At 54.0% G+C, this 26,286-nt stretch overlaps 1 protein-coding gene across 3 annotated transcripts; it reads left to right on the top strand.

Annotated features, from left to right (window-relative positions):
* The first annotated feature begins 921 nt into the window (after window positions 1-921).
* On the top strand, window positions 922-24,877 carry ALG5 (ALG5 dolichyl-phosphate beta-glucosyltransferase). Of its 3 annotated transcripts, XM_037057674.1 has the most exons (10): window positions 922-1,069; window positions 3,372-3,543; window positions 3,806-3,852; window positions 4,798-4,866; window positions 6,194-6,286; window positions 7,996-8,109; window positions 16,150-16,209; window positions 20,372-20,523; window positions 21,307-21,392; window positions 23,313-23,500. In XM_037057674.1, the coding sequence occupies exons 1-10, from the start codon at window positions 992-994 to the stop codon at window positions 23,426-23,428; spliced, it is 987 nt and encodes a 328-aa protein (XP_036913569.1). In that variant the 5' UTR covers window positions 922-991; the 3' UTR covers window positions 23,429-23,500. The 3 variants fall into 3 exon arrangements, with proteins under 3 accessions (XP_036913569.1, XP_036913571.1, XP_036913570.1); XM_037057675.1 differs by lacking the exon at window positions 16,150-16,209 and having other exon boundaries at window positions 923-1,069; XM_037057676.1 differs by lacking the exons at window positions 16,150-16,209; window positions 20,372-20,523; window positions 21,307-21,392 and having other exon boundaries at window positions 23,313-24,877.
* Window positions 24,878-26,286: the final 1,409 nt, after the last annotated feature.

The raw sequence follows: 26,286 nt of genomic DNA, 5'->3' as shown, positions 1-26,286 counted from the left end.
GGGCCTCGGCACGCCTTGGTTTCCACAAAGTCTAACCAAACCCTGCCTCTACCTTGTCTTGCTTTCTACGCATTTTGACGAATCTGCTGATAAGTGATTGAACGTCTCTTTAGAAACAGACTAGTCGTTCAACCGTTTAAGAGGAAACCGAATTTATAGCAAATCATGCAGTACTGAGTGTGAGGCATTGCAGACAATTGCCTGCGTCTTTTCCCTCCGTGTCGTAGGCTAGGCTCGAGCTTTCCTTCTCCCCGGTACCGCGCTCCCGGTTCCAACACCGGAGATGGCAGACGTCCTGGGCGCTCCCGATCGGCTCCGGGTTCCACGCTGCGGGGACCTGGCGGGCTCCCCGGGAGCTCCTGCCCTTCTCGAGGCCTCCACCTGCCTTTGGATAGGGTTGCCAGGCAAAATAAAGGCTAGCCAAGTACATTTGAATGCAGAGGAAGAAAGATTTCTTTTTTTCCCTGAGGATGTTCACGGGAGTGTATGTTAGTAGTCGCTACTAGGGGCGGGGGGAGCGGGGAAAGTTTTAGAAATAGTGATGGCTGCAGAGAATCATGAATAATTAAAGCCATTGTTTTGTACCCTTAAAATGGTGAAAATATAAAAAAAAATCATTTTATCACAGTTTAAAAACTTATGTAACATATCAAACTTTAAACTGGGTGGGTTGTATGTTATGGGAATATTTCAATAGGCTGTTAAGAAAAAACTTTGTTGCCCATCTGATATTCAATTAAGTGGGCACCTGTATTTGGATTAATTTCGGCCACTGGGCGGGGCTGTGGCACAGAGCGTGGGGCACACAATCCTGCGTGTTCCCGCCTGGCCGCGCGAGGGCGCTCTGGGCGGCGGGCGGCCGGCAGCGCGGCCTCTCTGCCGGTCTGGGGGGGCGGGGCCGCGCGGCGGGTTCTGCGGCTGCGCGGCGGCTTCCGCGTGCGTGCACGGGCCGGATAGGGTAGCTGCGGTTCTGGCCTGGCGGGCATGGGTCATGGCTCCGCTCTCCCTGCAGCTGGCGGTTCTCTACGCGGCGCTCGGAGCGGCGCTGGCGGCCGCGGCCCTGATAGTGGTGAGAGGCGGGGTGGGGACTGACGCGGGCCCGGGCTCGCCGCCTCCTGGAGACACAGCCCGGGCGCGCTCTGCTCTGCGCCGCCGGCTCTTCGGGGGTCCCTTTCCTCCGGCCGCCGCCCAGCCCCGAGCCTTGACCCCAGAATGCCTCTCCGGGGTCTCACGCCCCCTTTCTTCCTTGTTTATTTCACCTTGGGGACTCTTGGGAACCCCTACATATCCAGAGCTTGTGAGTCGATTCTCTCTGGGGGCGTGTGTACCCCGTCTCCACTTAACCCCGGACCCGCGGAACCCAGGACTCTGTGCCCCCTCCGACCTCCCGGGTCTGCAGCCTGCGCGGCGTCGCCCCCGCGAGGACTTGAGTGCTCTGCAGACTCCCCTCTCCTCGTGTGGGTGGACATAAGAACACGGGGACAGCACCCACAGGAGCCACCTGTTCCAGACTGGTGCCGGTCAGTGCCTGGCGAAGACCCGCTGTGGACGCGTGAGGCCTGACATCAGTATCTGCTTGGGGGTCGCTGCGTCCCAGAATGGAACAGCCTGAATTTGCTGCCTGGAAACGGGCAAGGCCGTCGATTTCACCCCGGGGTTTCTGGCCGTCTTTGGGCAAACACGGGCTGATGCCTAAGCGAACTTGGACCCTTGAGATTTGGGATGAGCCTGCGCTCTGGGTCGTGAATGCGGAGGTGGCCACTTCCTCGACGTGCAGATACATTAGCGGCTAGAAAGTTTAAGAGCTCACAGCGCGGGAACCGTGTAGATGGCGACGAAGCGCTGCGTCCAGATTTCTTCCCTAATCTCTTTCCCTTAGTGCTGTGGGGAGATTTCGGGGGTTTTGAGCAAGTCCGGGTTGGGGTGGAGCGGGCTCGTGTTGAAAATGTTGCAGATTTACACGTGTACGTTACGAGTTTGTTCGGGAGGTGTTTGCCCCCGAAGCTGTGCACTCGCAGGGCGCCCGCTGTCGCGTTCAGTGTTTACCGGGATTGCGCAGCCTGCACTTGCGCGCCCTGGGGGCGCTATTCCTGCGTCAGCCCCTGAGCCCGGCTACTCCTCTTCCCTCTCCCGGATCTGCGGCGCGTGGCCGTTGTCTGTGGGATTTCTCGCCGTCTGCATTTTTCCGGTGGTGCCCCCTTGGCTCCTTTTAACATCCCGCTGTGAGCCCCAGATTTCCTGTAAACCAGGAGCTGCTTCTAGGGACTTGACCAAATGCACGTTTGAGTGATTCAGTGAAGAGAAGGGGCGTGCGGTGCGGAACATGCCCCCTTTGTCACCCCGGAGACGTGCGGTGGGAGATTTCTCGGGGGGGGGGGGCCCACCTACCAGTTAGGAAGTGTGTGCTGACCTGAGGGGCTTCACAGCCATTGATGATCACCCCCAATATAATGAAAGAGAATCTAGTCCTCGGCTTCCAATTAATCCGAAACACCTTTCGTATGTAAACGGTAAGATAAGCAGCAGGGTTTCAGAGAATCAGTTCCCTGGTACCTCACAAAGGGGCCAATTATGTTCTATTTGTAGCGTCACTACTAATCCGTGAGTGAGAACACTTCGTGTGCTTCAAGGTACCGCAGTAATTTGGTGCCCAAACCCTCCCATCCTAAGCCAGCGAGAGCCCCACAGGCTTGCTGGTGGCCCCTCGTCATCACTGCTGTGCCCTTCCCTGCTGGCCGAGCCCGCGCAGAGCCATCCTGCGCCCCGTGCAGGAGCACTGGCTGCCGATAGTGGGGGGTGGGATTCAGAAACCGCACTCTGGACACCAGGGCTGCGGAGTCGGAGCTCGGACCCCCCAGTCCGGGTGCTGCCCGTGGGGGCGCCAATCAGGAGCATGCGCAAGGTCAGTAGGTACCAAGGGATTGGAACAGATGGTTGGCAAGTTACAAATGAGTAACATCCTCGAAATGCGTGGATTCGATGTTTTGAAACATTTAATCCAGTCCCAGTGGGATGGGCAGGCTGTTCCCTTCGTGCCCTGGGGTCCACCGGTCCTAGGTGGCAATTCCACCCTCATCCCATGCGTTGCGGCTGCTGTGTGGACTTGCCCTCTGTCACGCACGGACAGGCCCCAGGTAGGGATGGGGCCTCATTGTGTGAATGCCCGGGATCGGGTTTGGCACATCTGAGAAGGGATTGCACCGCTGTACTTGGTTCCCTGTTAGATGCGGGGTGATTGGATTTTGGAGTCCCCTCCAGGCCGTTGTTAGTGGACTAAAGACTGAGAAGAAATATTCCACCAAAGGGGGAAAATCACGTACATGATACAGCAGTGGAACCTAACAATTTCTCTTGTGCTTACCTGCCTTTAGATCTCCTTCCTCGCGTTCATAACTGCGAGGGAAATGCCTCCCCTCCATCGGCACGAAGAGGAGAAGTTCTTCCTGAACGCCAGGGGGCGCAAGGAGGCCCTGCCCCGCTTCGGGGACCCGCCCACCAAGCGGCTGTCTGTGGTCGTGCCTTCCTACAACGAGGAGAAGCGGTGTAAGCCAGGGTGCTTCTGGTAAGGGGTCCCTGGGAGGGAAAGGGCGTGTGTAATACTGGACCCGACTGCCCGGTGCGCAGCTACAGGAAGTGTGAGGCCGCAGTGCCGTGAGGGAGGGTGAGCCGGGTGTGAGCAGACCGGTGTGGGAGTGGGAGGGGCCCCTGCAGGAGCAGCCCAAGGGCCCTTCCCCTTGTAAACTGAGTGTGAGAGCTTGGCAGGTCACTCAGAAGCAGGTTCTAACGTACCTTTTTCTTCTTTAAGTGCCTGTGATGATGGATGAAGCCCTGGGCTATCTAGAAGAGAGACAGGTATTACCTTTTCTTTTCCATTCTGACATCTCCCCTTGAAACCAGGCCAGGTGGCCAGCTGGTGGACAACCTGGAGCCCCTCTGTGAGGGGCAGGGCTGGCTCTACCCAGGCCTCAGTACCTCGGGGCTGCCCTCGGCTCTGCCGGTGGCCCCCGGGGGCTAGCCCGGAGCACATCACCCCCAGAGGCAGGTGGGCAACCCCAAGGCAGGGCTTTGTCTTCTGTTCCCCCTCCCCCCACTTTGTCCTCTCCTGCCTGGGGGTGCACAGGAAACCGAGTGACAGAGTGTCTGCAGCCTTTGTGACTTTATACGAAAGCTGTCTGTCTGAAAGATTTGTAATTAGGGTGAAATTATTTTGTATTTCTTTATTCTTAAGCGCCCCCCCTCGTTTATTTTCCACTTCTTTCTCTGCTGAAGAAAAGGAAGGTAGCATGTGCCCCGAGAGCTCCTTGAAGAGCTTAAAACAAGTGAGCTCTGTTCTTGTTAAAGGAGACCCTCTTTTTGATCTGGTTTTTGGGTTTGTTGAAGTGAAGACGGGAGAGCCACCGAAAGGGGGGAGCCTGGGTGACCTCGTCTCAGTGTAAGGAGTAACCTCCTATTACACGTAACCTTCTCACCAGCCCCTGCAGTAGGGGTTCTGTTTTTAATGAGAAAACAGCCAGAAATGTGACCTTGTCCAAGGCTATGAGGCTAAGAAGCGGTGCGTTCGGGGTGGAAGCCACGCTGTCTGGCTGTCTGACCCCAACCCACAGGGCCGCTTCCTCGGGCAGAGTGTCTCTCTGGGGTTCTCAGCACCTGGAGGGCCTGCAGGGGCCTGTTGGGGGGGCGATGGGAGGAGGGCGCTCACAAGTTCAGTCAGCGTCTGCCCTGCACCCCCACCCCCCTTTTCATATCCTGTCGTGCGCATTGTGCCACCTCGTGGCCTTTCACTTCTGCCCCTTACAGAGACGAGACCCCACCTTCACCTACGAGGTGATCGTCGTGGACGACGGCAGCAAAGACCAGACTTCGAAGGTGCGTAAACTTGCTTTTGGAACTGCCGGTAGCAGATGGGAAATGCAGAATAATTCAGCAAATGGGAAATCTTACTTTCCCTCCTCAGAACCCCGAGCTTGCTAAGTGCCTTATTGCTGGGGTGTGGGTGGTAGGAGGGGCAGAGGGACTTCAATGGGGGGAGCTGGGGAGCAGACCTGCTGCCCCGCGAGCCCAGGGGGGCTGTGACGTCCCCAGGTCAGGAGATTCTTTGACAGTTTAAGCCCCTTCTCACGCCCACCTGACAGTTCTTGCAGCCGTCCGGTGGGTGGGAAGCTGCCTTTGGACCGGGGCTGAGCAGTGGGTATGTCCTCTGACACGCCCCCATCTGGCGTGACCTCCAGGTGGACACAGTGGCTTCCAGTGCCCGCCCCCCTTCCTCCGTTCCTCCGTCTGAGACCTGTAGCCGCTGCGCCCAGGTGCATCGGCGCCTTCGGCAGCACATTCACTAAACTTTCCTGGGGATCCCGGTCAGTTCTTACCGTTAATAATGCTTCACTTTCTACTTGGACAGTCCTGTTTCCGTAACAAAAGGTCCCTTTGTGGTGCTGTTCATATTCTCATTAAATCGCAGCATAACGGACCTTAAAACAAATGTGCAGGGAAACGCCTGTCAACTTGATGATGGCTCCTCATTGGTGGTTTTTGTTAAACGCCGAGTGGGCGTGGCCTGTGTGAGACCAGGCGGGAAGGGCACCGTGCGCCCACCTCCCACCTCTGTGATGCCGGCGGAGGTGGGGCCGAAACCCAAACGCTGGCTGCAGAGTCGGGGCTGCAGAGTCGGGCCGAGAAGTGACTGCCAAACTAGCGATTGGGGTTTATGGTGAATGACAAGGGGTGGGGCAGTGTGTCTGCTGCACTGAAAGGTGGCGGGGACAGAAGCACCGTGGCCGGAGCGGGCGCGGTCTATTTCAGGAAGAGACGTGCCTTGCCGTGCGGGGAGCTTGCGTGAAGGATGTGGACACGTGAAGGATGTGGACACGGGCCACCCCGCAGTCCTGACACGGGGGCGGGGCACAGAAAGGCACGGGGGGCCCTGCTCTGGGGGTGCGTAAGCAGGGTCGCCGCCCCTGTGCGCCCCCTCCTGCCGGAGCTGCCACGGTTCCAGACCTGCCGCCTTCTCAGCCAGAGGCGGTGGCCAGGGCCTCACCCCGCTCCCCGAGCCCCCGGGGCTGCCCAGCGGCGCGGTGGCCGCAGTCAGGCGAGGAGGGTGGCTGGTGCGGCTGTGCCGAGGCCACCAGGAGAAACCTCTGCTTGTCACCGTCTTGTGACCCAGCTGATTTTCTCTCCCTTTCATGCACTCGGACAGGTGGCCTTTGAATACTGCCGGAGGCTCGGAAGCGACAAGGTGCGCGTGATCACGCTGGTGAAGAACCGGGGGAAAGGCGGCGCCGTGAAGATGGTAATGCGCGTTCCACGTTGCTGTTGTCAGTGCGGAGCTGGCAGAAAAGCTTCTTCTGCGGAGGGAGGGCAATGTGACGCCAGTAGTCAGACGCCAGAGTTCCCGGTGTGTGGAGTGCGTGGCAGCGCGGTCGGTCACACCCGGCAGGGCGCCCTGCCCGTATGGCACAGGGCACCTCCAAGAAAGACCTCTGTCCCACAGTTGAGTGTTCCCGGCCCCTCTGTGCCGTTGGCGGGGTCACTGGGTGATGAGGTCAGGTGGTGGTCTTCTCCATTACAAGCTGCTTTTGTGCGTTAAATGTCTCCCGTGCGAGGGCTCCGTGCTAAGCATGGAGCAGGAACTAAGGTAGGCCCAGCCTGGGTCGTCTGGTGAAGTCCACGGTTGAGCGGAAAAGGCAGGGCGCGAGCAAGGCCTGTAGGGGTCACCTCCACTTGAGGCCCGTCGGCTGGGACTCAAGAGAGAGTAACAGACACCAGAAGCCAGTTCCGTGAAAAAGTCAGTAGTAATGCCCTGAGTGGCTCCGAGTCACGTGTGTCTGCTCGGCACGCCCTCGTGTGAAGCCCAAGAGTGGACAGGCCAGGGCTCGTCCAGCAGCTCTGAGTGTCACTGGAAACCTGCCGCGGCCTCTCACCTCCGCGTGCAGAGGTGACCCGGGAGCCGACGGGCCCTGCGTCACGGTCCAGACGGGTGGGAGGGCAGAGGGCGAGGACACATGCCAGCTGTCTGCCCCTCTTCAGGGGCGTTCCTGGGGACTGACGTAAATTTCAGTGTCACAGGCCAGCTGTCTCCAAGGGAGGTCGGAGAGTGTTTTTCCTGTCATTTGCCAACATGAGGGGTCTGATAGCGACAGGCAAGGCAAGCACAGGCCCAGGGGTGGCAAAGTAGGGCCTCGGGCACCAAGGGGCAGCAGCAGACCTCCCCGGGCCGGGGCTCACTGATCCTGCTGAGCAGGGCGCCATCTCACCACTTGGACAGAATTGTCACGCGCAGTCCTCATGTCGCCCCACGGGGTAGGTCCTGTCAGTTTAATCATGTAGATGAGGAAACTGAGGCACGGGGAGGCAGAGTGGAAGATTCCAGGGCGTGTAGGTGCTAAGATTAGACCAGGTTACTTTCGAAGGTCAGGGGTCACCCCGGCAGACAGATGTGACCGAGGGCCTAGGGCACCCCAGATGCTCCAAATGACGGGGTATATTTGGGTGTAGCCACCCTTCCTTAGTTTCAGAGACATTCCGTATTTTTTATTTACTTAAAATACTTGAGATTCCAAAATGAAGAATTCAGATTTATCTCTGTTCTGATGCATTTTACAGCAAATTCAATCTGTTCATAAATATGTTCTCTACATGCTGTGCTAGGTGATGGCGTAATAAATGTGCAGGTCATACATGCTGTATGTGACAGGCATTCCACTTTCTTAATCCCGTTGGTGCAGAATGTCTTTGATTTGTCTAAATCTATTTGTTTAGCTCATTATTTCCCAAGGTATTAGTTGTATGGCCCCGCAAAGTCTTTAAAATTATGACATAGGCCTTAGATACATTTAGGAGGATCTTATCAATGTGACTTGTTTCACGGAACTTCGGCCTTCTGCCACTTTATACCTAATACCTCCCTCTTGGTCACTTTAAGGGAAGCAGAAGAGACTGACATGTCATTGAATTCAACCGTGATTTTAAGCAACTGTTTAAACTGACATCCTCACACAGGGAGTTTTCAGTTCTCGCGGAGAAAAGATCCTCATGGCAGATGCTGACGGAGCCACGAGGTTTGCGGACGTCGAGAAACTCGAAAAGGCACTGGACGGTCTACAGCCTTGGCCGGTGAGTGTGAGAATACCACTGAAATTACGTTCCGCTAAGAACGCAGGGGATGCAAGTTACAAATCTGGGGCTTTGGGGTGTGAAATTCCTGGGTGCGGCCCCCAGAAGAGTTGTCGTTTCCGTGGAAACACTCCCGGATGTCCCGAGGCTCCCTTGCCAATCGCGTGTCTAGTACTTGAGCCATCTCCCCGTCTGCACACGCACCGTGCACACACCTTAACCTAAGCCCAGAACGAGGGTCTGGGCGACCTTGTTTTTGAGGAAACAGACCCACTCCGCAGCCCCTCTGGGAAGGTTGCAGGCAGCTCCGCCCCATCCCTTCCCCGAGCGCCACATGTTTCCTGGGTGTGTCACACGTCCGTTCTCACCAAACGGTGCTGCTGTTTCCACCCCTTCGTAAGTCGTGAGGAGCCGAAAGGAGAATCTGCTGGTAGGGATGGTGGGTTTGGTTTTCTGGTTCCCCCGGAGAACCGCAAAGAGCCGCTCAGGGTCTCTCCCACACTATCCCAGGGGCCCAGGGAGCCGAGAGAGGGGTGAGGGTTAAACGTTAGCATCTGACTTTATTCCGTCCTGCAGTAGGGCAAAGAGTAAATGACTTACCCAAAATTAAGGGGCTGCAGCAGACAATAAGGGGTGAACGAGCAGCGAGAATACTCTCTCGGGAATCCAGTTGCCTTTCCGGCTCTCTGAAAAGGGGGGGTTTCGATGCCACCTGTTGCTTCATGAGTGACTGTGCTGCTTCGTGCTGCCTCGAGTCCTGCAGAACTGAAGCGTTGGGCTGTTGTGGGCGTGTGTGGATTGTGCGTTCACAGCCTCGGTCTGCCTCCAGGTGTGCCTGATTAACAGTGTCACAACCCACCGTGGAATTAATTTGAACCCAGTGCATTAACAGTTTTCATCAGTATCCATCACATAATGTTCTTGTAAGTGGTGCGTTGTTCAGTTCCAGAGTCCTTGGTCTTGGGGTCAGCCCAGCGGAAACGACTTCCCTGCCTCCGCCCAACTCAGAGCTTCTGGAGCCCGTCATAGCTCACACTCTGAAGCTGTCCTGCGTGGAGGGACTAGAAAGAATCGTCTCATTGTCTGTTTGCCTGCAAGGGGCCGTCTGTGTTTTCAGCTCTGTGGCTCTGACACAAAGGCAGAGGGGTCTGGGGTCCAGGAAACCCCCTGTGCAGACTCGAGCCCGAGGCCAGGCTCGACCGCAGGCTGCGGTTTGCAGGCCCTCCCCCGGTTCACTCGGCTGTTTGGTGTTGGAAACAGGGTCGCCACCGAAGGACCGGTCAGCTTCTGCCCAGCAGCCTGGTGGACGCCCGCGCCCCCAGTTTCTCTTCTCAGGGAGTGCAGGTCCCTCTCCCTGTAGTCCCCCGAGTTGGGCTGGGTTTGCGTAGCTACGCAGACGGTTCTTCTCCCTGACAGCCCTTCACAGCTGCTGCCCACTGGGCTGCCCTGGTGGAGGCTGCCTGCAGGTCTCCCCATCTTTAAAAGGCGTGTTTCTTTTCCTTTTCCTTACCCTGGTCCTTTTCCTCTGAAGGCCCCGCCGCTGCCGGTGTGCTCTGCACACCCCGTGACATTGTGACTACGTGTGGCCAGCTCTCAGTCCCCATAGTAGCCTTGTCATCATCTCTGTCTGCGTGTCCTTGGCATTGTTTCATTTAGGAATGAAAGTGCGGCTGCAGGTTAATCTCAGTTAGGTGTCCGCGGGTTCGGTTGCTCTTCTCTGGGTTCTTAACGCAGCTGGTGTTTTGTGGTCAGTGTAACTGAACCTCAGGTTGGATCATATCGCTGACGTGTGTCCCCCTTGGCCCCTAAGGACAGCCTTGACCAGAATAGCTCCAAGGGAGTGGGGCCTGAGCATGGGCAGGAGCGCGGGGTTCCCAGCGGTTGCACCTCCCCTTCCCCCTCCCGTGACCGTTGGGCTGAGTCACTAGATGGCGGTAGGGAGCCCGCTCCCCGCAGCTGGACAGGCTCCATTCGGGTCTTGGGCGCGTTCCCCCGCGCTCTTCTCCGCTGGTTCCCGTTTTACCGCAGCAAAGCTGCCGCTGCTGCCCCCTCCGGTTTCCTGGTGGTGACCCGGTCGCGCAGTCCGCTGACTCTTGTTGATGGACTAGCCGCCTGCAGCTCCTTCTCTGAAGATGGTTGTCCTTCTGAGATTTCAGGCTGAACGTGCATAATTTAGGTAGAGCTTTGCATCACAAATAAGTAGAATGGGCCTTTACATTTAGTTCCAACTATTTTATTTGCATTATCCTTTTTTTCTGAAGCATAAAGTGTTTTTCTAAGCCCTTCAGTTTCCTAACCCATAGTTACTTTACGTCTTTTAACAAAAAATGTGCTTGGTTCTGTAGTGACTTTTCTCAATAAACCATGTGCCCACCCCTCGCTTAGTGGCTTCGCTATTCGAAATGGAATCAGAAGTCCCCGCACAGGTGCGACAGGGCCGGAGTGCGCTCGCCGCGATCTCTCAGCCGCGGTGTCGGATGTCCTCGCTGAGACTCCTTCTGGGGGTTGAGGCCGCACCTGGTCACCGGTGACCGCGCAGACGAACCAGGTGCAGGTGCGGGGTAGGGTCGCACCGCCCGCGTGCCCAGCCGATCTCTCTTCAGCGGGTGCGCCCCGGCCACTCCGCTGGCCCCTGGTCATCTGCGCTGCGGTCCACAGCCCAGCGGGTTTGGGGCGCCGCGCCCCCACGGGCGTGTGCGTGGGGGGCGCAGAGGTAGAAGGACAAGCCTGCTGCTGCTTCCCATTGCTGTGGACCCGTGGGTAGGTCCGAGAGCCCGCGCGTGGGCTCCACCGAGATGCCTCGGCTCCTGAGAGAGACCCTGGACTTCCCAAGTGGATCCCCCGGGACAGCAGCGGCTGCAAGGTCAGTTTGCGGAGACCTTCGTGAGACCGTGGAGAACCCCGGCGGCGGCGCAGGAAGGCTGTTTTGGAAGCGCGGGAGGATGGACGGGACGCGGGTTGCAGGGGTGCCTGTCTCCGCGGATGGCCGGAGGGGCGTCTGCACAGCTTTGAAGGACCAGGGCTGCCGGTCAGAGGGACGTGGGAGTCCACGGCCTCGTGTGGAGAGTGGGCGCCTTGCAGAGTCGGGCCGCGGGCGTGTCTGTTCCGGGAGATTGAGCCCGTGGGCGGCACCACCGTGATTCTCACCGACGACAGGAGCTCCCCTGAATTTGCCATCCTCCGGACTTTGCGGAGAGACTAGCAGGCGCCTCTAGTCACGCGAGAGGAGGGAGTGACCTCCATCTCTTCCCTGGACTGCTGCCCATGCGGAGGGTCCTGGAGCCGAGGCCGGGCTTACGGTTCAGCCCGTCCGGCGTCCCTCCCCAGCCTCGGCGCTGCGTGTGCGGACTGTCCAGCACTTTTTCAGAACGAGTTGGAAATGTGAGTTGCGAGCTTTCAATAGTCCACATCCACCGCCAGCCTTGAGAAAATTGCCTTAAGGAAGTAATTGCGAATGTGTATAAAAATATGCAAGGATTTTGCTTATTTTTTATATAGCATTTTATATTTGCTTGGTTTTTTAGTAAGAGGAAAAAAACAAAGCACAATTTTAAGCGCTCAATGTTTTTACTGATTGGTTTTGGAGAGAGGGGAAGAGAGGGAGGGCAGGTTTACTAACTCACAAGTTCACTGGGTGGTTCTTGGATGTGCCGGGATCGGAGGCTGATCCCCGCGCCTGGGAGCAAAGCTCCGCCCTCCTGGGCCGGGCCGGGGGCCTGGAGTATCCAGTGCTGAGTTGAATTGGGTAAGTCAATGATAGAGGATAACTGTTCAGTACGCGTAGTTAAGTGAAAAAAGCAGGTTTTAAACATCTGGAGATATATGGGTACATCTATCTATCTATCTCTAGGGGGTGGGATGATGGCTATCTTTTCAAAGTTTTTTTTTTTTTAAGGTTAATTTTATCGTTTGTTTTTAACTGTGAACCTGTGCTGAATTTAAGGAAAAGGGATTTTTTTCATCAGAACTCAGTTTTCTTACTGAATAAAGCTTTGTCTTAATTCAGTACTGTGCTCCGCACACCGAGTCTTTCCTTCCTGCACACATTGGGTGACTGTGACGAATTTTGCTGTCTGACTCTTCTCTCGCTGATTTCCGAATTATTTCCACTTTATTTCTGTGTCTCGACCGCCATGTTCGCAGTCGCCCTGCCAATTTCCATTTCCATTTCAGCGCTGCTTAACTCTGGATGTGGGGGTGGCTTGCTCCCTCCCCCTCCCTCTCCTGCCTGTGGTGTAAGGACGGGCCACCCGCGCTCATGACCCTGAGGTAATGATTGCCACTGTTTAAGTGTCTTTCTCGCGTTTAGCGTGTTCAGCACTCACTAACCATCCCCTCCAAATTAACATGAGTCTTCGTGCTTGATTTTCAGAGTTAATTCTGATGTTACCATTGATAATTATTAATACAGATTGAGTTTGTCGAGTTCTGTTTCTTCTTTCTGTGAACGGTGAAAAAAGACTTAAGAAGTTTGAGGAAAGAGGTTCTCTCCTCTCTTTGAGTAAGCATTCCCTTCTAGAATACAGTAAAGTAGCTTGGCCACTTTAAAAGCCAGCTGTCATAGTAACTAAAGTAGCTATTAAAAAACAAAACAAAACATAAAAGTCCTGGCTGCTGTGACCACCCTGCGAACCAAAGGGTTGCCGGTTCAATTCCCAGTCAGGGTACGTGCCTGGGTAGTGGGCCAGGTCCCCAGTAGGGGGGCGTGCCAGAGGCAGCCACACATTGATGTTCTGACGCTTTCTCCTTCCCTTCTCTTCTGTTTAAAAAAATTAAAAATAAATAAAGTCTGTTTTAAAAAACAAGAAATGCAGTGATACTCTGACAGAGGCTTAAAAGAGAAGAGACTCCATGTCTACATACATTTTCTACTACAGGCAGTTTCTACAGCAAGAACGTCCTTCGTTCCTGAAGAGCAGCTGACGCTTCTGGAACCTGTCCAGGTGGAACCCACCTGCGTCGTCAGTGTCCAGGGTTCAGTCCCCCGGCAGAGCTCCGGGCTTCCACAGCTCTCTTAGAAGCTTCTGGAGCCTGGTGGCAAAGGCTGGTGGAAGGAAGGGATGTTCTTAATGAAAGTGTTGGGTTTTGATGTCTTTCGTTGTATTAAATGAGCGTTTAACTCTGCTCATTCTCCGAAAGGTGGAAGTGTGTCCTTTTCTGTCCGCTGCCAGTGACGTGGCCATTCTTTCTGGGTTCAGACGCAGGGTGTAGTTGCCAGCCCAGCTTCTAGCTCCTTCTGTAAGGGAGCCATCGCCCCCTTTCTGAGCAAGCGCCTCTGCCAGGAGAGACGGGAAAGCTAATTCTTATCGTTAAATAGTAATCCGAGTCTGTGACGGAAAGTTCCGGAAAGGAAACACAGATGGCTAGTAAAAATCCCCCAAAGCCTACTTTTTTATTTTAAAAAAGGGATATGAGATCACGTGCAGTTAGCAAATTTAAAATGAGTATAGTTAGTGCTGGCAAGAATTCAAGGCAATAGTCGACCACGTCCAGTTAGTGGGAGTGTGGGGAGCCTTCTAAAGAATAATTTGGCCCATCTACTTCAAAAACACTCTTTTCGGCTCTTTTGTAACAAAACAGATGAATTAGAATTGGTCGGCACATAGGCGGGTGGTGAAAGCAGGGTCGTCGACACAGCGGGATGGTCTGTTGAGCTTATAAGCAACACAAATGGAAGAGAGACATGCAAAACTATTACGACAAGTTCTTGTAAAACAGACCTACATCTTACCAAGCCTCTAACTCGAACGACCAGCTTACAGGAAATACTGAGGACAGAGGGACGTGTTGTAAGGAAAAAAACGAAGAGGTAGGGGAGTTGATGAATAAAAGACATGCCAACAAACCTGATTGACTTTTATTGGGCTTTTGAGTCAAACAAACTAAAAATATGGGGCAAACGTAGAAACTACATCGGATGGTGTTAAGGACTATTATTAACGTTTTCTTTCTCCTGATAGTGCTGTGATCGAAATGCGTATCAGTTTGTAACGTTCCCTGCGCCTGGGCTGGGCAGGCCCTCAGAGCAGGTGGGACCCGCGACCTGCAGTGTCGGTGATTGTGGGAGCCAGGTGGGGGTGCCGGGGCTTCCCCTTACTCTCCGTACTTCTGTGTGTTCGGAAAGGCCACGATAGAATGTTCAAGAACAGTGGTCTTGTGTATAAGAAATTTCGAGGTTTAAATGAAAAGGAGCATGGTATACATGAGCAAATGTCAGCTGTGACTGTTTTATAAACGGGAAGGCACAAAAAACAAATCGTTAGCAGTGGCTGCTGTGAGGGGGGAGGCCTGCCGACTTCCCACGGTAACGCTTTGTTGTGCGTGGGTGAGTGTGCGCCCCGCCGGTACTTTCCTGGCGAGCTCGGTGAGATTGTGTTGATGTCAGCGAGCGACCCCACGTTCGCAGGGCTCGCACAGCGACACTGCCCTCAGCCTCCTCCGCTCACCCAGGCGCTCCCAGAGGGCAGCAGGCTCTTGCTCCTCGCAGCTCCGCTCAGACGACCACACAGCAGCGGAGCCGGAGGTCCGGCCGGGCGTGCGCCTTCCCTGTCCTGCAGCTGCGTGGCTGGCCCTGCAGGAGGGCAGACAGTCCCCTCCTCGGAGGACACTGACGCGGGTGTCGGCCGCAGGGACAAGGTCGGCCTGTGGGCAGAGCTGCCAGCCGGGCGGCCGGGTCAGAGGAGGGGCGTGTCGGTGGCGCTGGTGACGGTTCCCGGCTGCCTTCCGACTTGGGTGAACAGAGGCCGGGGTCCCTTGCGTTGCTCTGGGTGCAAGGCGATCGAGGACCCTCTCCACGGGGAGCCACTTCACCCTCCTGTGAGCTCTGTCCGCGCCTGTGCCTTGTCCCCAGCTCCCACACCAGCGGTTTTCTTCGTCGTCTGCAGGGGCTTGTTGTGCATTTTGGAAACGAGCCCTTTGTCGGTGACACAAATTACAAATTACAAATGCTGCCCCCGGTCCTTTATGGCGGCTGCATTTCGGCGGTTCCACCACGCAGAGGTTTCTTTTTGAACTTTTTTGTCAAATTGATCTGCCGTTCTGGGTTTTGTGTGCTTTTGCTTTCCTTGAAATTTTAAGAATTACGTCTCTTTCACACCTAACTACGTGCTGTCTCTGGACTCTGCCCTAGTCAGAGGAGGCACAGGCCCACGTTAAGTGGGTTTCCAAATGGCTGCCAAGCTGCCCGAGAGTGTCCTTCACGGATTTGAAACGTTGCCCGGGTCCCCACCCGTGTGTGCCGGGAGGCACGTGCCACGGGGCCCCCTGCGTGGTTTCTGTCACTGCCTTCGCCATGAGTTCTCAAACCCTGGAGGGACCCCTCGCTCTGAGAGCTGTCCGGGCGCTCTTGGTTGTTCATTTCCCCACCTGCCCTGTCTAGTCCAGTGAACAGTCACTTCGACGTTTGGATCGTGGGGGAGCCCCAACTTCCTCCGGCCGCCGTGCAATGGCAGCGGGAGGCACACATCCCACCCCCACCCCCACCCCACCCCCCCAGCTCTGAGAGCCTCTGCATTTCCCAGGGAGCTGGGGTCTGGGTGTTTCTTTATCGCTGTTATAGATGCCATTTTCCTTCCACTGTGAGTTTGGGTTATTGTCTGAACAGATGGAGGCTAGTGTGTTGTCTGTATGCATTTTCAGCTCATCTTACTCCTTGCAGATTCACTCACTGCCTGTAAAGGGAGTTGACGCGCTGGCTCTTTGAGAGTGTGCGGTCGTGTGTGAAATTGCACCGCCTGTGGATAACTGTTCGTCTAACACTGCTAATTTTCCCTTATAACAACATTAACATAGCATTTTTAATCAGAGAGAATGTAATATGTGCATTTCGAAGTCACACGTGCCCCTCGGATTTAGCAGCGAATAGTACCCTCAGTAGATAGTCAGGCTTCTCCAAGTTGTACCTATTCCGAACTCTTCGTTAAGCCTTTGCAGGTATTTCATGTTACTTTTGCTAAAAGTTAGTCTCTAAAGGATGAGGTGCTCACTTTGAAGTGTCTGCGTTGATGCTGTGAGTGACGTGCTGTCTCCCTGCTCCCCCAGGACCGAATGGCCATTGCGTGTGGATCCCGGGCTCACTTGCAGAAGGAGTCGATCGCGCAGGTGAGGGCCGCGCTGGCCGGGAAGGCGGGTCATCGGTGTGTGTTTTTCTCGTTTGTGGGTACGAGAGGAATGTGGACCCCACTCTGACCTAGGGTGTGAGCAGCTCCTTTTGATTTTTTTTTTCTTAAGACACAAAGAGGGGTCCCCATCCCGTTACAGCATCAGGCAGGGGTGTCCCTATGGTCCCCTTTGAACCTGCCGGCCGGCTTTTAAGTTTTCCCTGTTGGCACACTTAGCTGCTGCATTGTGAGTTTCATTCAAAGTTTAAATTTTTTAAACTTTATTTCTCTTAGAAAAACACTGTATCTTAAAATTTGACAAGCTATAACTGGCATTTTTGGACATTTTAAAAAAACAAGTTCATTTTGAAATTTGTAGATGAGGCAGAAAAGCTGGAATGACGTGGAAAAATATTATTAAGGAATTATTCTGTGCAACGTCTCAGGGGTTTTTACATTAAAATTTTCAATTACTGTGACACACAACAGTATTAGTTGCAGGTGTACAATGCAGTGATCAGGCAGCTGTTTTCATTGTAATTATCTTTTCAGTTAAAACTGTAGGCCTTGTGTATCAAGTCCAGGAATTGTCTATTGTCTTCTTAATCAGTCGGTCCACCTGCCATAGGACTCAAGTGAGTCGAAAGGCAAGCCGTATTTTTCAGTGAAAGGTCAAAATTATTGGCGGGGGGAGGGGCGGGGGGGGCAGCTTTTCAAACGCAGGTGTTCAGGCCAGGCAGGTGTTCAGGCCAGGCAGGTGTTCAGGCCGATCCGGACACCAGTCAGACCGCAGCTCTGGGCGCCCCCCCGCCCTGGGGCAGCCTCCCCACTCCGCCTGGACGTCCGGGAGTGTGAGCCCCCCACCCCTGGCAAAGCGGGCGCCTCTCCCTCGAAATGAACTGACGGCAAAGTTCTAGAACCACTTAAGGAGTGTGTTTGAGTGTGGGAACCTAGAGTTCCCCCCTTTTGAAAGAAATAGCTAAATAACTTACTCTAGCATCTTCAGCATCTGGTTCAGAATTCTGTTTCCCTGTGGACTTTCATTGGTATTTGAAAAAGGTCTGATCTGTTAACCATAGGGAATATCCGACTTTTAAAAATCTGAAACTGGAAGAGATAAAGCTAGTCCGTTTATCCCTTTACAGATATGGGAGGGTTAGAGAGATAAAAATACATGCCCAAGCTGTTCAGGACATTAGTTATAATAATAAAACAGTGGACAGTATAAAACACTAAATTCCAGCACTAAACAATATAGGTATTTCCCCCTGGGTGAAAATGTCACATAGACAATACAATAGTTGAAAATGGAGACTATATCACATGGGAAAATACCTAAAATATTATGTTGTATTTTTTAAAACTGGTACTGTAAATACTGTATAACTGTGCAAAAATATCTATGCAAACAAAAAACATTTCATGAGAATAGACGAATATTGATTTAATGGTTTTGTGAGTAAACTTTTTCCTTTTTAACTTTTTCCTTTTTCCTATAGAAATGATCCCTGAAAGTATAGTCTTAACTTTTTCCTTTTTAAAAAACCGCTGCTGTCGGAGAAGGATAGTGATGTACTCGGTGCAGGAAAAAGAGGTTGGGGGCAGGGAGCTGGGGTTGGCAGCAACGAGGACCTGTGGGTGTCCGTCTGGTCGCAGCGCCCCCCGCTGGTGGAAAACCCAGACTTCTTCCCAGAGCCGCGTTCAGATGCGGCTGCGCTGTGGCCGGAATTCTCGCTGCACAGCAATTCTCGCTGCACAGCGCGGTCTGAGCCGAGGGCTCCCTCCCAGGGTGCGCGTGTTGCTAATGCTTCGTGTGGCCTCCCAGCCCTCGAGCTCCTCCGTCCCTAAAGCCCGCCGGTGGGCAGAGCTTTGGGGCCCACAGCCGTGGCCGCCCGGTGGGGTTAGAGCTGCCTGCTCCGGCAGAGGCAGCACAGGTGCCGTTCTTTGCTGTAGGTGAGGGACACCTCCGATGGCAGACAGGTGCACGCGGTGACCTCAGGAGCTTCACTGCATAGGGTCGGACTTCCCTCATCTAACGACCCTTGCCCGTGGCCCTGGCGCGCCCCGCCACGTGTCCTGCGTGGAAGACAGACGGGGTTGGAGGTGCCTGAGCTTACAGTCTGTGAAAGATTCCAAGTGGAATCTAACAGAGTTTCTTGTCTCAGGGTTTTCTCGGGAGACTCTGCTCTGAACGTCCCACTTTCAGGTAGTGAGGTTACCGGGCAGCTGTGACCCTACCCCGCATTCCTTGTCGGTACTTGAGAAGCATCAGCGAGATGCTGTCACTGTGCGAGCATGAGAGCCTTTTCCTGCGTGTGTTGAAGTCTCTGCCCCGGGGGCTTCTGCGGCCTCGCTAGCGTCCTTTAACCCAGTCCACCCAGTGCTCTATTTTCAGATGTCTTCTCAGTTTAAGCTACTTTCCCAAGTTTTTAAAAAATAAAGACCCCCCTCTTTGTAGTTTATGCATTTAAATATGCCACAAATCAAATTTAAGGTATTCATGTGAACTCCACGATTCTAGATTTTATAAAATAGCCATTATCCTAAAACAAATAAAAGTCTTCTGTTCAGATCTCAGAAAAGCAGTCACACATATTTTTATTTGCTAAGTAGTAAGCTCACCTAAATCACATTTTAAAAAATCATTCAAGGAGAATAGTTTTAGGTATTATTTTTCTGCCTTTTATTTTTTATTTTTCTATCTTTGAATTTCTTTTTTTTTCCTTTTCTTAAGCATAAATGCTCTTTTGGAGGTTTAATCAGTCAGCTGCTATTCATTGGAAGTATTTTATGTGGAAGGCCCTGAGCAAGCTGTTGGGGTATTCCAGGCTATTTTAAGATGAGGTTCTGCCCAGACTACGTAGGAGGTAAGACGTGTTCCCGTGGAGACCCAGCCAGTGGCTGTAGGTGGTGACCCAGGTTCTGCACACCTCACGGAGGAGCGTTTTCTGCTCCCTTCCGGTTCTGCCCTGTTTAAGACGCAGGTGCAGTCACGTCAGGAGGTTAAAATGAGCGTCCCAGCTTTCTCTTTAAAAAATACCTATTGAGCTTCTTACCGGTATGTACCGTAAACACGGCAGTTTCCGGTGTCGAGCAGCTGGGTGAAGGCTCTGTCATTGTCCTGTGCGATCCCCATAATGACTTTCAAAGCAGGCCCGTTCTCCCCATTTTCGGGGCCGGGAGAGACACAAACAGTGGGCAGGAGCGGCTTGCCTGCCGTCAAGCACAGAATCTGAACGAGAGTCTCGTGGCCCGAGGGCTTTTTCCCGTTTCTGTCATGCTGTCGGCCAGTCACAGATGTGTTCTGTGGCAGAAAAGCTGCGGGAGCGGGGGTGGCACTGAAGGTTCCCGTTACACAAACAAAACCCCAAAGGAGGAAGAGACCGTGGTTTACTCGTGCGAGGTATTAACTGGTCTGTGCAGGACCTTAGTAGGCTGTTTATGCCAGTGTGTGGTGTGCCGTTCCATGGGGGTTAAACCTAGTTACAGAGAATTTTAAGAGCCTATGTTCTTTAATCCCAGGTGTGAAAGAACGTCTTGAATGTGATGATAATTATATTTTCAGTGTTTGGTGAATAATGGACCGTTATGTCCAGTCGCTACTAACAATAAAACTAGTCACTAATGACAACAGCGAGTACCAGGCGGGACTGTAGATGACTGCACTTTAGTATGTGAAGCACGCGGACCGTGACTGTTGACCCGCTGACCCAGACGCCTGCCACTCCTGATCAGAAGGACCGGGGTTCTGTGTCCGGTTCCGCCCTAGTCTGTCACGTGGGTGGCCTCGGGCTGCACCTCTTTGATCAGTATTCTTATTAGCTAGGCCTTGAACTTCAGGTGCAGACTGTGCCCTCTCATTCGTCCAATCCCCTTTCGAAGCGAAGTGTGACAGGAGCGAAGGGCACAGGAGGAGTAGGGGAAGGCGGAGTTCTCTCTGCTCCTGGCGGCTGGGACGGCCAGGCTCCGCTCCTGGAGAGGCCGGCGCTTCTCCGCCAGGTGGACCCGCGGCAGAGACCACGGTCCCGTGCCCTGCCCCCCGCAGTGGGGTCTCACGGCCTGCGCTGCGGGCTGCGCTGCGGAGCAGCTAGGGGAAGGAGGGCATGGGTTGGGGGGACACCCCTCCGGGCCGATGGGAAGCCCTCGTCCCTGTCTCCCTGCAGCGCTCCTACTTTCGCACCCTGCTCATGTACGGCTTCCACTTCCTGGTGTGGTTCCTCTGCGTGCGCGGGGTCCGGGACACGCAGTGCGGGTTCAAGCTGCTCACTCGGGAGGCGGCGTCCCAGACGTTCTCCTCGCTGCACGTGGAGCGCTGGTAGGTCTCTGTCGGCGCGGCCGGTGCTCCCCTGCGCCCCGCGGTTCTCGCGGCCCCCACCGCGTTCAACCGAGCCCAGCGCGCACGCGCGGCCTCACCTGGGCCTTTGAGCCTTTACGGCCGGTCTCCCTGTGCAAATCGAGAAGCAGCGGAGGGCGCAGCTGCCGCAGCCACTGGATGCGGCCCAGACGTCCTGTGCCGTGGGCTGTGTTTTCCTTTGGGCAGAAAAGAAAAAGCTCAGAAACCCCCAAGCAGGAGAGAGGGCTCGGTTTTCTTCTTTCCTTCCGCTCTCGGTCCCGCCTGAGCCCTTCCTCCCCTGCGTCCCCTCCGCCTCTGAGCCCAACTGCTATTCTCTCTCAGTTCTGAAAACAGAGCTAAATTTCCCATCATTAGGAAAAAGCCTCCCCAAAGACACTCCCCTCCACCCGACTCTGGCCCTCTGCCCCTTCCCAGCCAGCCTTGTCCCACTTCACACGCACCGTTCGCCCCCCGTCCACACGCCCGGACAGGGCTGCCTGTCTTGCTGTACATTTTCTCTGGAGGCCCCACAGCCATGCTCACCCCGGGGGTTCCGAGTAGTGACGGGGACCCCGTGTTCCTCTCTGACAAGTTACGCAGTGGTGCTGCGTTATTTTGAAGTTCCCGAACACCGGGATCTCTGCGGCCCTGCGTCAGTCTGGCCGTCCGCTCGGTGTACGAGAGCTCTGCGTCGGCCGTCAAACCGCGGCCCCGCAGCCGTCTGGCGTTGCCAGTCACCTAAAAGCGACCCCTGCGCTGTTTCAGGGCCTTCGACGTGGAGCTGCTGTACGTGGCGCAGCGCTTAGGGATCCCCATTGCCGAGGTCGCCGTGGCCTGGGCTGAGGTCGAAGGTGAGTGTCTCGCTTCTGCTACAGGGCTGGGGGTGTGGGGGTGCCATCGCCCAGCCCTGCTGGCTGGCTCTCCCGGTCCCTTGCCCCCTGCCCCACAGCCGCCGCTCTGCCTTCCGCCGCGGTCAGCCCCGGGCTTATCGGGAGGCTGTCCCCTGCCAAGAACCGCACTGCAGCTTGTGGCGAACAGCAGGGGCCTGGGGGTCTGAGGCCGACAGCGAGGCTGGCCGTCTTCTGAGATCCACTTCACTGTCTTATCACCACATTTTTTAGAACTGTATTATATTATCACTCAGCAAATGCTGGGAGTCGAGTGCCTACAAACCACCATGCAGAGCTGAATGAGGAATTAGTTGTTTTGACTTAAAACGCCCAGTCCATTCAGAGCCAGTTTCTAGCTGGTGTCTGCCCATTTACCCCAAAGTGGAGAGGTCTCCAAGATCTATAGTGTGAAGTCTGTCAGCGTTCTCAAACTCTGTTCAGAAGTGCCGAGACAGTCCTGGCTGGGAAGTTTAAAACACACTCCGGTCTCGTTTGCCTACCTCAGAACAGTCCTGCACCCCGCGGGCACAGCCCAGGCCTTTGGTCCAAAAGGGGCTCCCTGCTTGGGGACCTGGGGTCTTCGGGACAGGAGGAGGAGAAGAGCCAGCCCGGAACTTGTGTGAACAGCGCAGTCTCCGGTGAATTCCCGACTCCCTGAGTCTGCAGAACTGTGATGTCAGCAGCAGCCTGGGTCCCCGAGGGCTGAGCCCGGCACGCACTCCGGGGAAGCTGAAGTGGGGAGATGGGGAAACGCGTTTCGTATGCATCTCTTGTGCTCACCCACGTCACAGAGATAGTTGTGCCATAACGTGAATCATACGGACCCCGAATCCCCAACCGGTGCGACGAAGATAATACTGGCCCCTGACGAATAATATAAAGCAAGGTATTTGACCAAGCACCGTAATGGTTAGCGTTTTGGAAGAGGAAAGCTGCTATGTAAATTCAAAGCAGTGAGCAAAGGTCTTCTTTGAAGGTCAAGTACAATTAAAACAGCAATGGAACCGGAGACCTCTTCCGAGCACATGTCCGCGTGCCTGCGGGTGGAGGACCAGTGGCCTCACCGGGGGCCCTGTAACCGGGGTGGGGCCGCAGCCAGATGGGCGGAGCCTGGGCGTGGTCTTCGCGTCTGACGACCACAGGCTCCCCGCACGGCCTGGAGTGGCTTCCCGCGGCGTCTTGGCGGTTTCGAACGTGTCGTCTCCGAGGGTGCGGCACCCCGGGCCACGCAGCCAGGCCCTTGTCCGTGGAGCAGGGCCCTGAAACCGCCGCCGTCTGTGCCCCCCGCAGAAGCTGCTCGCTTCAGCGCAGGGTCCGGGGCGTGAACGTCACGGAGGTGGCGCGTTGACTAACGTACCGGTGGCGACCAGCGCGCAATGGCCGTGACCTGAAATGGTCACGCCACACTCTGGTCGTGCGTCCGTCTCAGTGCTGTCTGTCTGTCGGTCACGGGGGAAACGCAAAGGGAGAAAGGGAAGAGGAAGAAGTCGGGGCGCCGTGTCGCTTCACTGCCCGGCGCCTGACCCCCAACCTGCCACCCGGGGGTGGGGGACAGGGTGCCCTGCTCCCCGCGGGCCACAGGACACTTCTGGGGGGGCGGGGCGGAGCCGGACAGAAGTCAGGTTTTTGCCTTCGGAGTCTTGCTGGTTCTCCGGGGTCCGTGTGAGACTGAGAGGTAGAGTGTGAAGCACAAGCACTTGTCCCGAAACCCTTTGTGAATGTACAGGTTGTGTGACATTCGTACGTAATGCAGATGGAGTCGAGCAGAAGCTCCCCAAAGGCACGTAGACCGCCTTCTGAGACGTCGTTGAGCAGCGAGCGGACCTGCTTCCTCCTGCGTTTGTGCAAGTTAATTTATTTGTAACCGCTTTGTGGTCGCAGGTTCCAAGCTGGTCCCGTTCTGGAGCTGGCTGCAGATGGGCAGGGACCTGCTGCTCATCCGCCTGCGGTACGCCACCGGGGCCTGGCGGCTGCGGCGGCCCGGGAAGGCGGATTAGCGCGGGCGCCGCGGCGCGGCGCTGTGTCCTGGCGCTTTCCGTCGGAATTAAAATTTTTCAAGTTAGGATGAACCTCTGCCATTGTCTGCCTTTTGATAATGTTAATGAACTCCCGTAAGTAAATATTTTTATACATCTTTTGGAAGCAAAAAAAATTGAAGGTGTGTATAACAAGTCATATTCTCTTTTGCTTTAGAAATTTTGTTTATTTAGATTATCACAATGATTCTGAGAAACATAATTTTTAAATAAGACAGAAGCAATTATTTTTACTCTAAAGTATCAGCATAATTCTTATGAACTTCAACGTAAACTACAGTCATTTAACAGTAGCTGGGGATTTATAAAGAAAGTTAACATGTTTATCTTATTTTTTATTTTTTCAAGGCATGGAAATATGTGATTTATTGTTTTTATTTAAATCATTTTTTATTTTTCAATCACCATTCACATATATTATTATATTAGATTCAGCTGTATACCTCATTAGAGATTATATAACTTAATAAGTTGTCATCCCAATAAATATTGTACCCATCTGACAGCATACAAGTTATTAGACTGTCATTAACTGTACTCCCCACGCTGAATTTATATCCCATGCCTGTTCTGTGACAACTTATTTGAACTTCCTGTCCCTCCCCACTACCCCCCCCCACTCCCCGCTCCGGTGGCCATGGCATTCTCTGGACCTGTGACTCTGTGACTCCCAACCCCCCCCTCCAGTGGCCATGGTGGTCTCTGTGCCTGTGACTCTGTGACTACCAACCCCCCCCCCTCTGGTGGCCATGGTGACTCTGGACCTGTGACTCTGCTTCTGTTCTGCCTGTTGGTGTGTTTTGTGTTTTAGATTCAGCTGTTGACAGGTATGTGTTTATTGTCATCTTATTGTTCATGGTTTTCTTTCTATTTTATTTTGTTATTCATATTTTTTTTCTTCTTAAAGAAGACCAAAGAAACAAAAACAGAACAATTGTATAACCGACAATGTAATGGCAGGCTTAAGCCCTAACGTAGCCTCAATACGTTGCATTAAATGTGAACGACCTAAAATCAATAAGAGAGATTGGCAGAGAGAATGTAGAAAGGTGAAAACATGACCCTACTGTTGCTGTCTGCAAGAAACTGAAAAACAGAACAGTCGAGACAGGCTGAAAATAAAAAGTGGGGACAGGCGTATCATAGACCTTAAGTCAAAGGAAAGCAGAAATGGCGGTTACAGCAGGTAAAATGGACTTTAGATCAAAAGTAATGACTTTAGATCAGAGACAGAGGAACATTATATAACAGCTAAAAAGAGTCCACCAAGAAGACAGAAAACTTTACTGTGCATGCTAAACACGGGAGCAAACAGAACACGGTGTGTGAGGCAAAGCTGGCAGAACCAAAAAGAAAATCAGACATGTTACAGTTGAAGACTTCAATACTCCTTTGTCAACAACTTTTTTTAAAAATGACGCAAAAAAAAAAGAGAAAACAGCACCATCAGCCAATAGACTCTTATGGGCATTTATAGAAAAGTCCACCTGAAGGCAGGAGAACACGCATTCTTTTCAGACACCCCTGGAACAGCTGTCAACACAGACTGTGTCTTGGGCCAGGAGACACACGCCAACATGCGTAAAGGAGCTAAAGTCAGACGGAGCGGGCTCTCCGGCCGCAGCGGGATCAGCCTGGAAAATGGCAGAAATGTGGCAAGAAGGTCTGCATCCAAACCCTTGGAAACTTCGAGTCACATTGTTAAGTGACCCATTTAGTCCCAAGAGCAATTTCAAAGATGCGCTGAACTGCCCTGGCCGGGTGGCGCAGTTGGTGGGAATGGCGTCCGCAGCCAAAGTGTTGTGAGTTCGATCCCCAGTCAGGGCGCCGGTGGGAGGCAGCGGACCCCTGTTCCTCCCCTCCCTCCCTGCACTCAGTCTCATCTGTCCTTAAAGTGATGGTCTCACTAATGAGCCAGTGGAGCACAGGGCAGGCACCGCACGCACTCGGGGAGGACTTGGATATTCTGAGCGTGGCAGCTGCCCACCTCGAGGTGGAATGTTGATTGGTCTCCACGTACGTCTGCATTGGGTCACTGCCAGCCTCACCTGGTCCACCCGACGGGGGAGCATCGTCCAGCGAGAAATCTCCAGCAAAGCACCATCAGCACGTTCGGTCAGTCACAGCCCCCTCTCCACACACTGCTCATTCTTTTTGTGTGTATGTTTCAGTTGCATTTTTACCGTTCTTGAAATAATAAAGTGTAATGTGCTGAAAATGTTGCTCTTTTTCTTCCATTTCGATTTTTAAATGGCTACATAAAAATTCACCCATGTTGATGCTTTTCTTAATGCACACCAACATGACAGCTGTCACAATACAGTCTGACGAAATTCTTTCTCATGAAGAAGATAAACACGACTAAGTGCTACTAGAGCCATCGTACTGGGGAAAAAACCTTTTGGCCCATCCAGTACATTTTTTAGTCCTAGCCCTAGGGCATGTTCGTTGACTTCAGAGAGAGGAGGGGGAGGGGCAGAAAGAGAAACTGATCACATAGTGCCCCACCTATGCACGGGACCTGTAACCTAGGCTTGTGCCTTGGCTGGGAATTGAACCCCCAACCTCTTGGTGCATGAGACGGAGCACCGACCAACACAGCCTCGTTGGCCAGGGCCTTTCTGATGCTTTTAACCAGAAACCCGATGTTCATTCCACAAATACCGGTGCTGAGGGGCATTACTGCAGGCCGGGGAGGGGTGGGGGGGTGCTGGTGCTAGGGTTATAGGAGCAGCCAAAACCAGCCCCTCCCAGAGACGGGCAGAGCAAACAGCATCCACAGGATTCCACGCAGCGGTTTGGTTACAAGGGGAAACTAT

Source organism: Sturnira hondurensis, unplaced genomic scaffold, assembly GCF_014824575.4.
Source record: "Sturnira hondurensis isolate 20B ecotype Veracruz unplaced genomic scaffold, ASM1482457v3 Scaffold0009719, whole genome shotgun sequence".
Taxonomy (NCBI): Eukaryota; Metazoa; Chordata; class Mammalia; order Chiroptera; family Phyllostomidae; genus Sturnira; species Sturnira hondurensis.
This window is presented reverse-complemented; position numbering and strand designations above follow the sequence as displayed.

Coding starts and splice junctions, on each gene's coding strand:
- ALG5 (XM_037057674.1), top strand. CDS start 992: ATGGCTCCGCTCTCCCTGCAGCTGGCGGTTCTCTACGCGGCGCTCGGA. Junction 1,070..3,371: donor CGGCCGCGGCCCTGATAGTG/GTGAGAGGCGGG, acceptor ACCTGCCTTTAG/ATCTCCTTCCTCGCGTTCAT. Junction 6,287..7,995: donor AAGGCGGCGCCGTGAAGATG/GTAATGCGCGTT, acceptor ATCCTCACACAG/GGAGTTTTCAGTTCTCGCGG.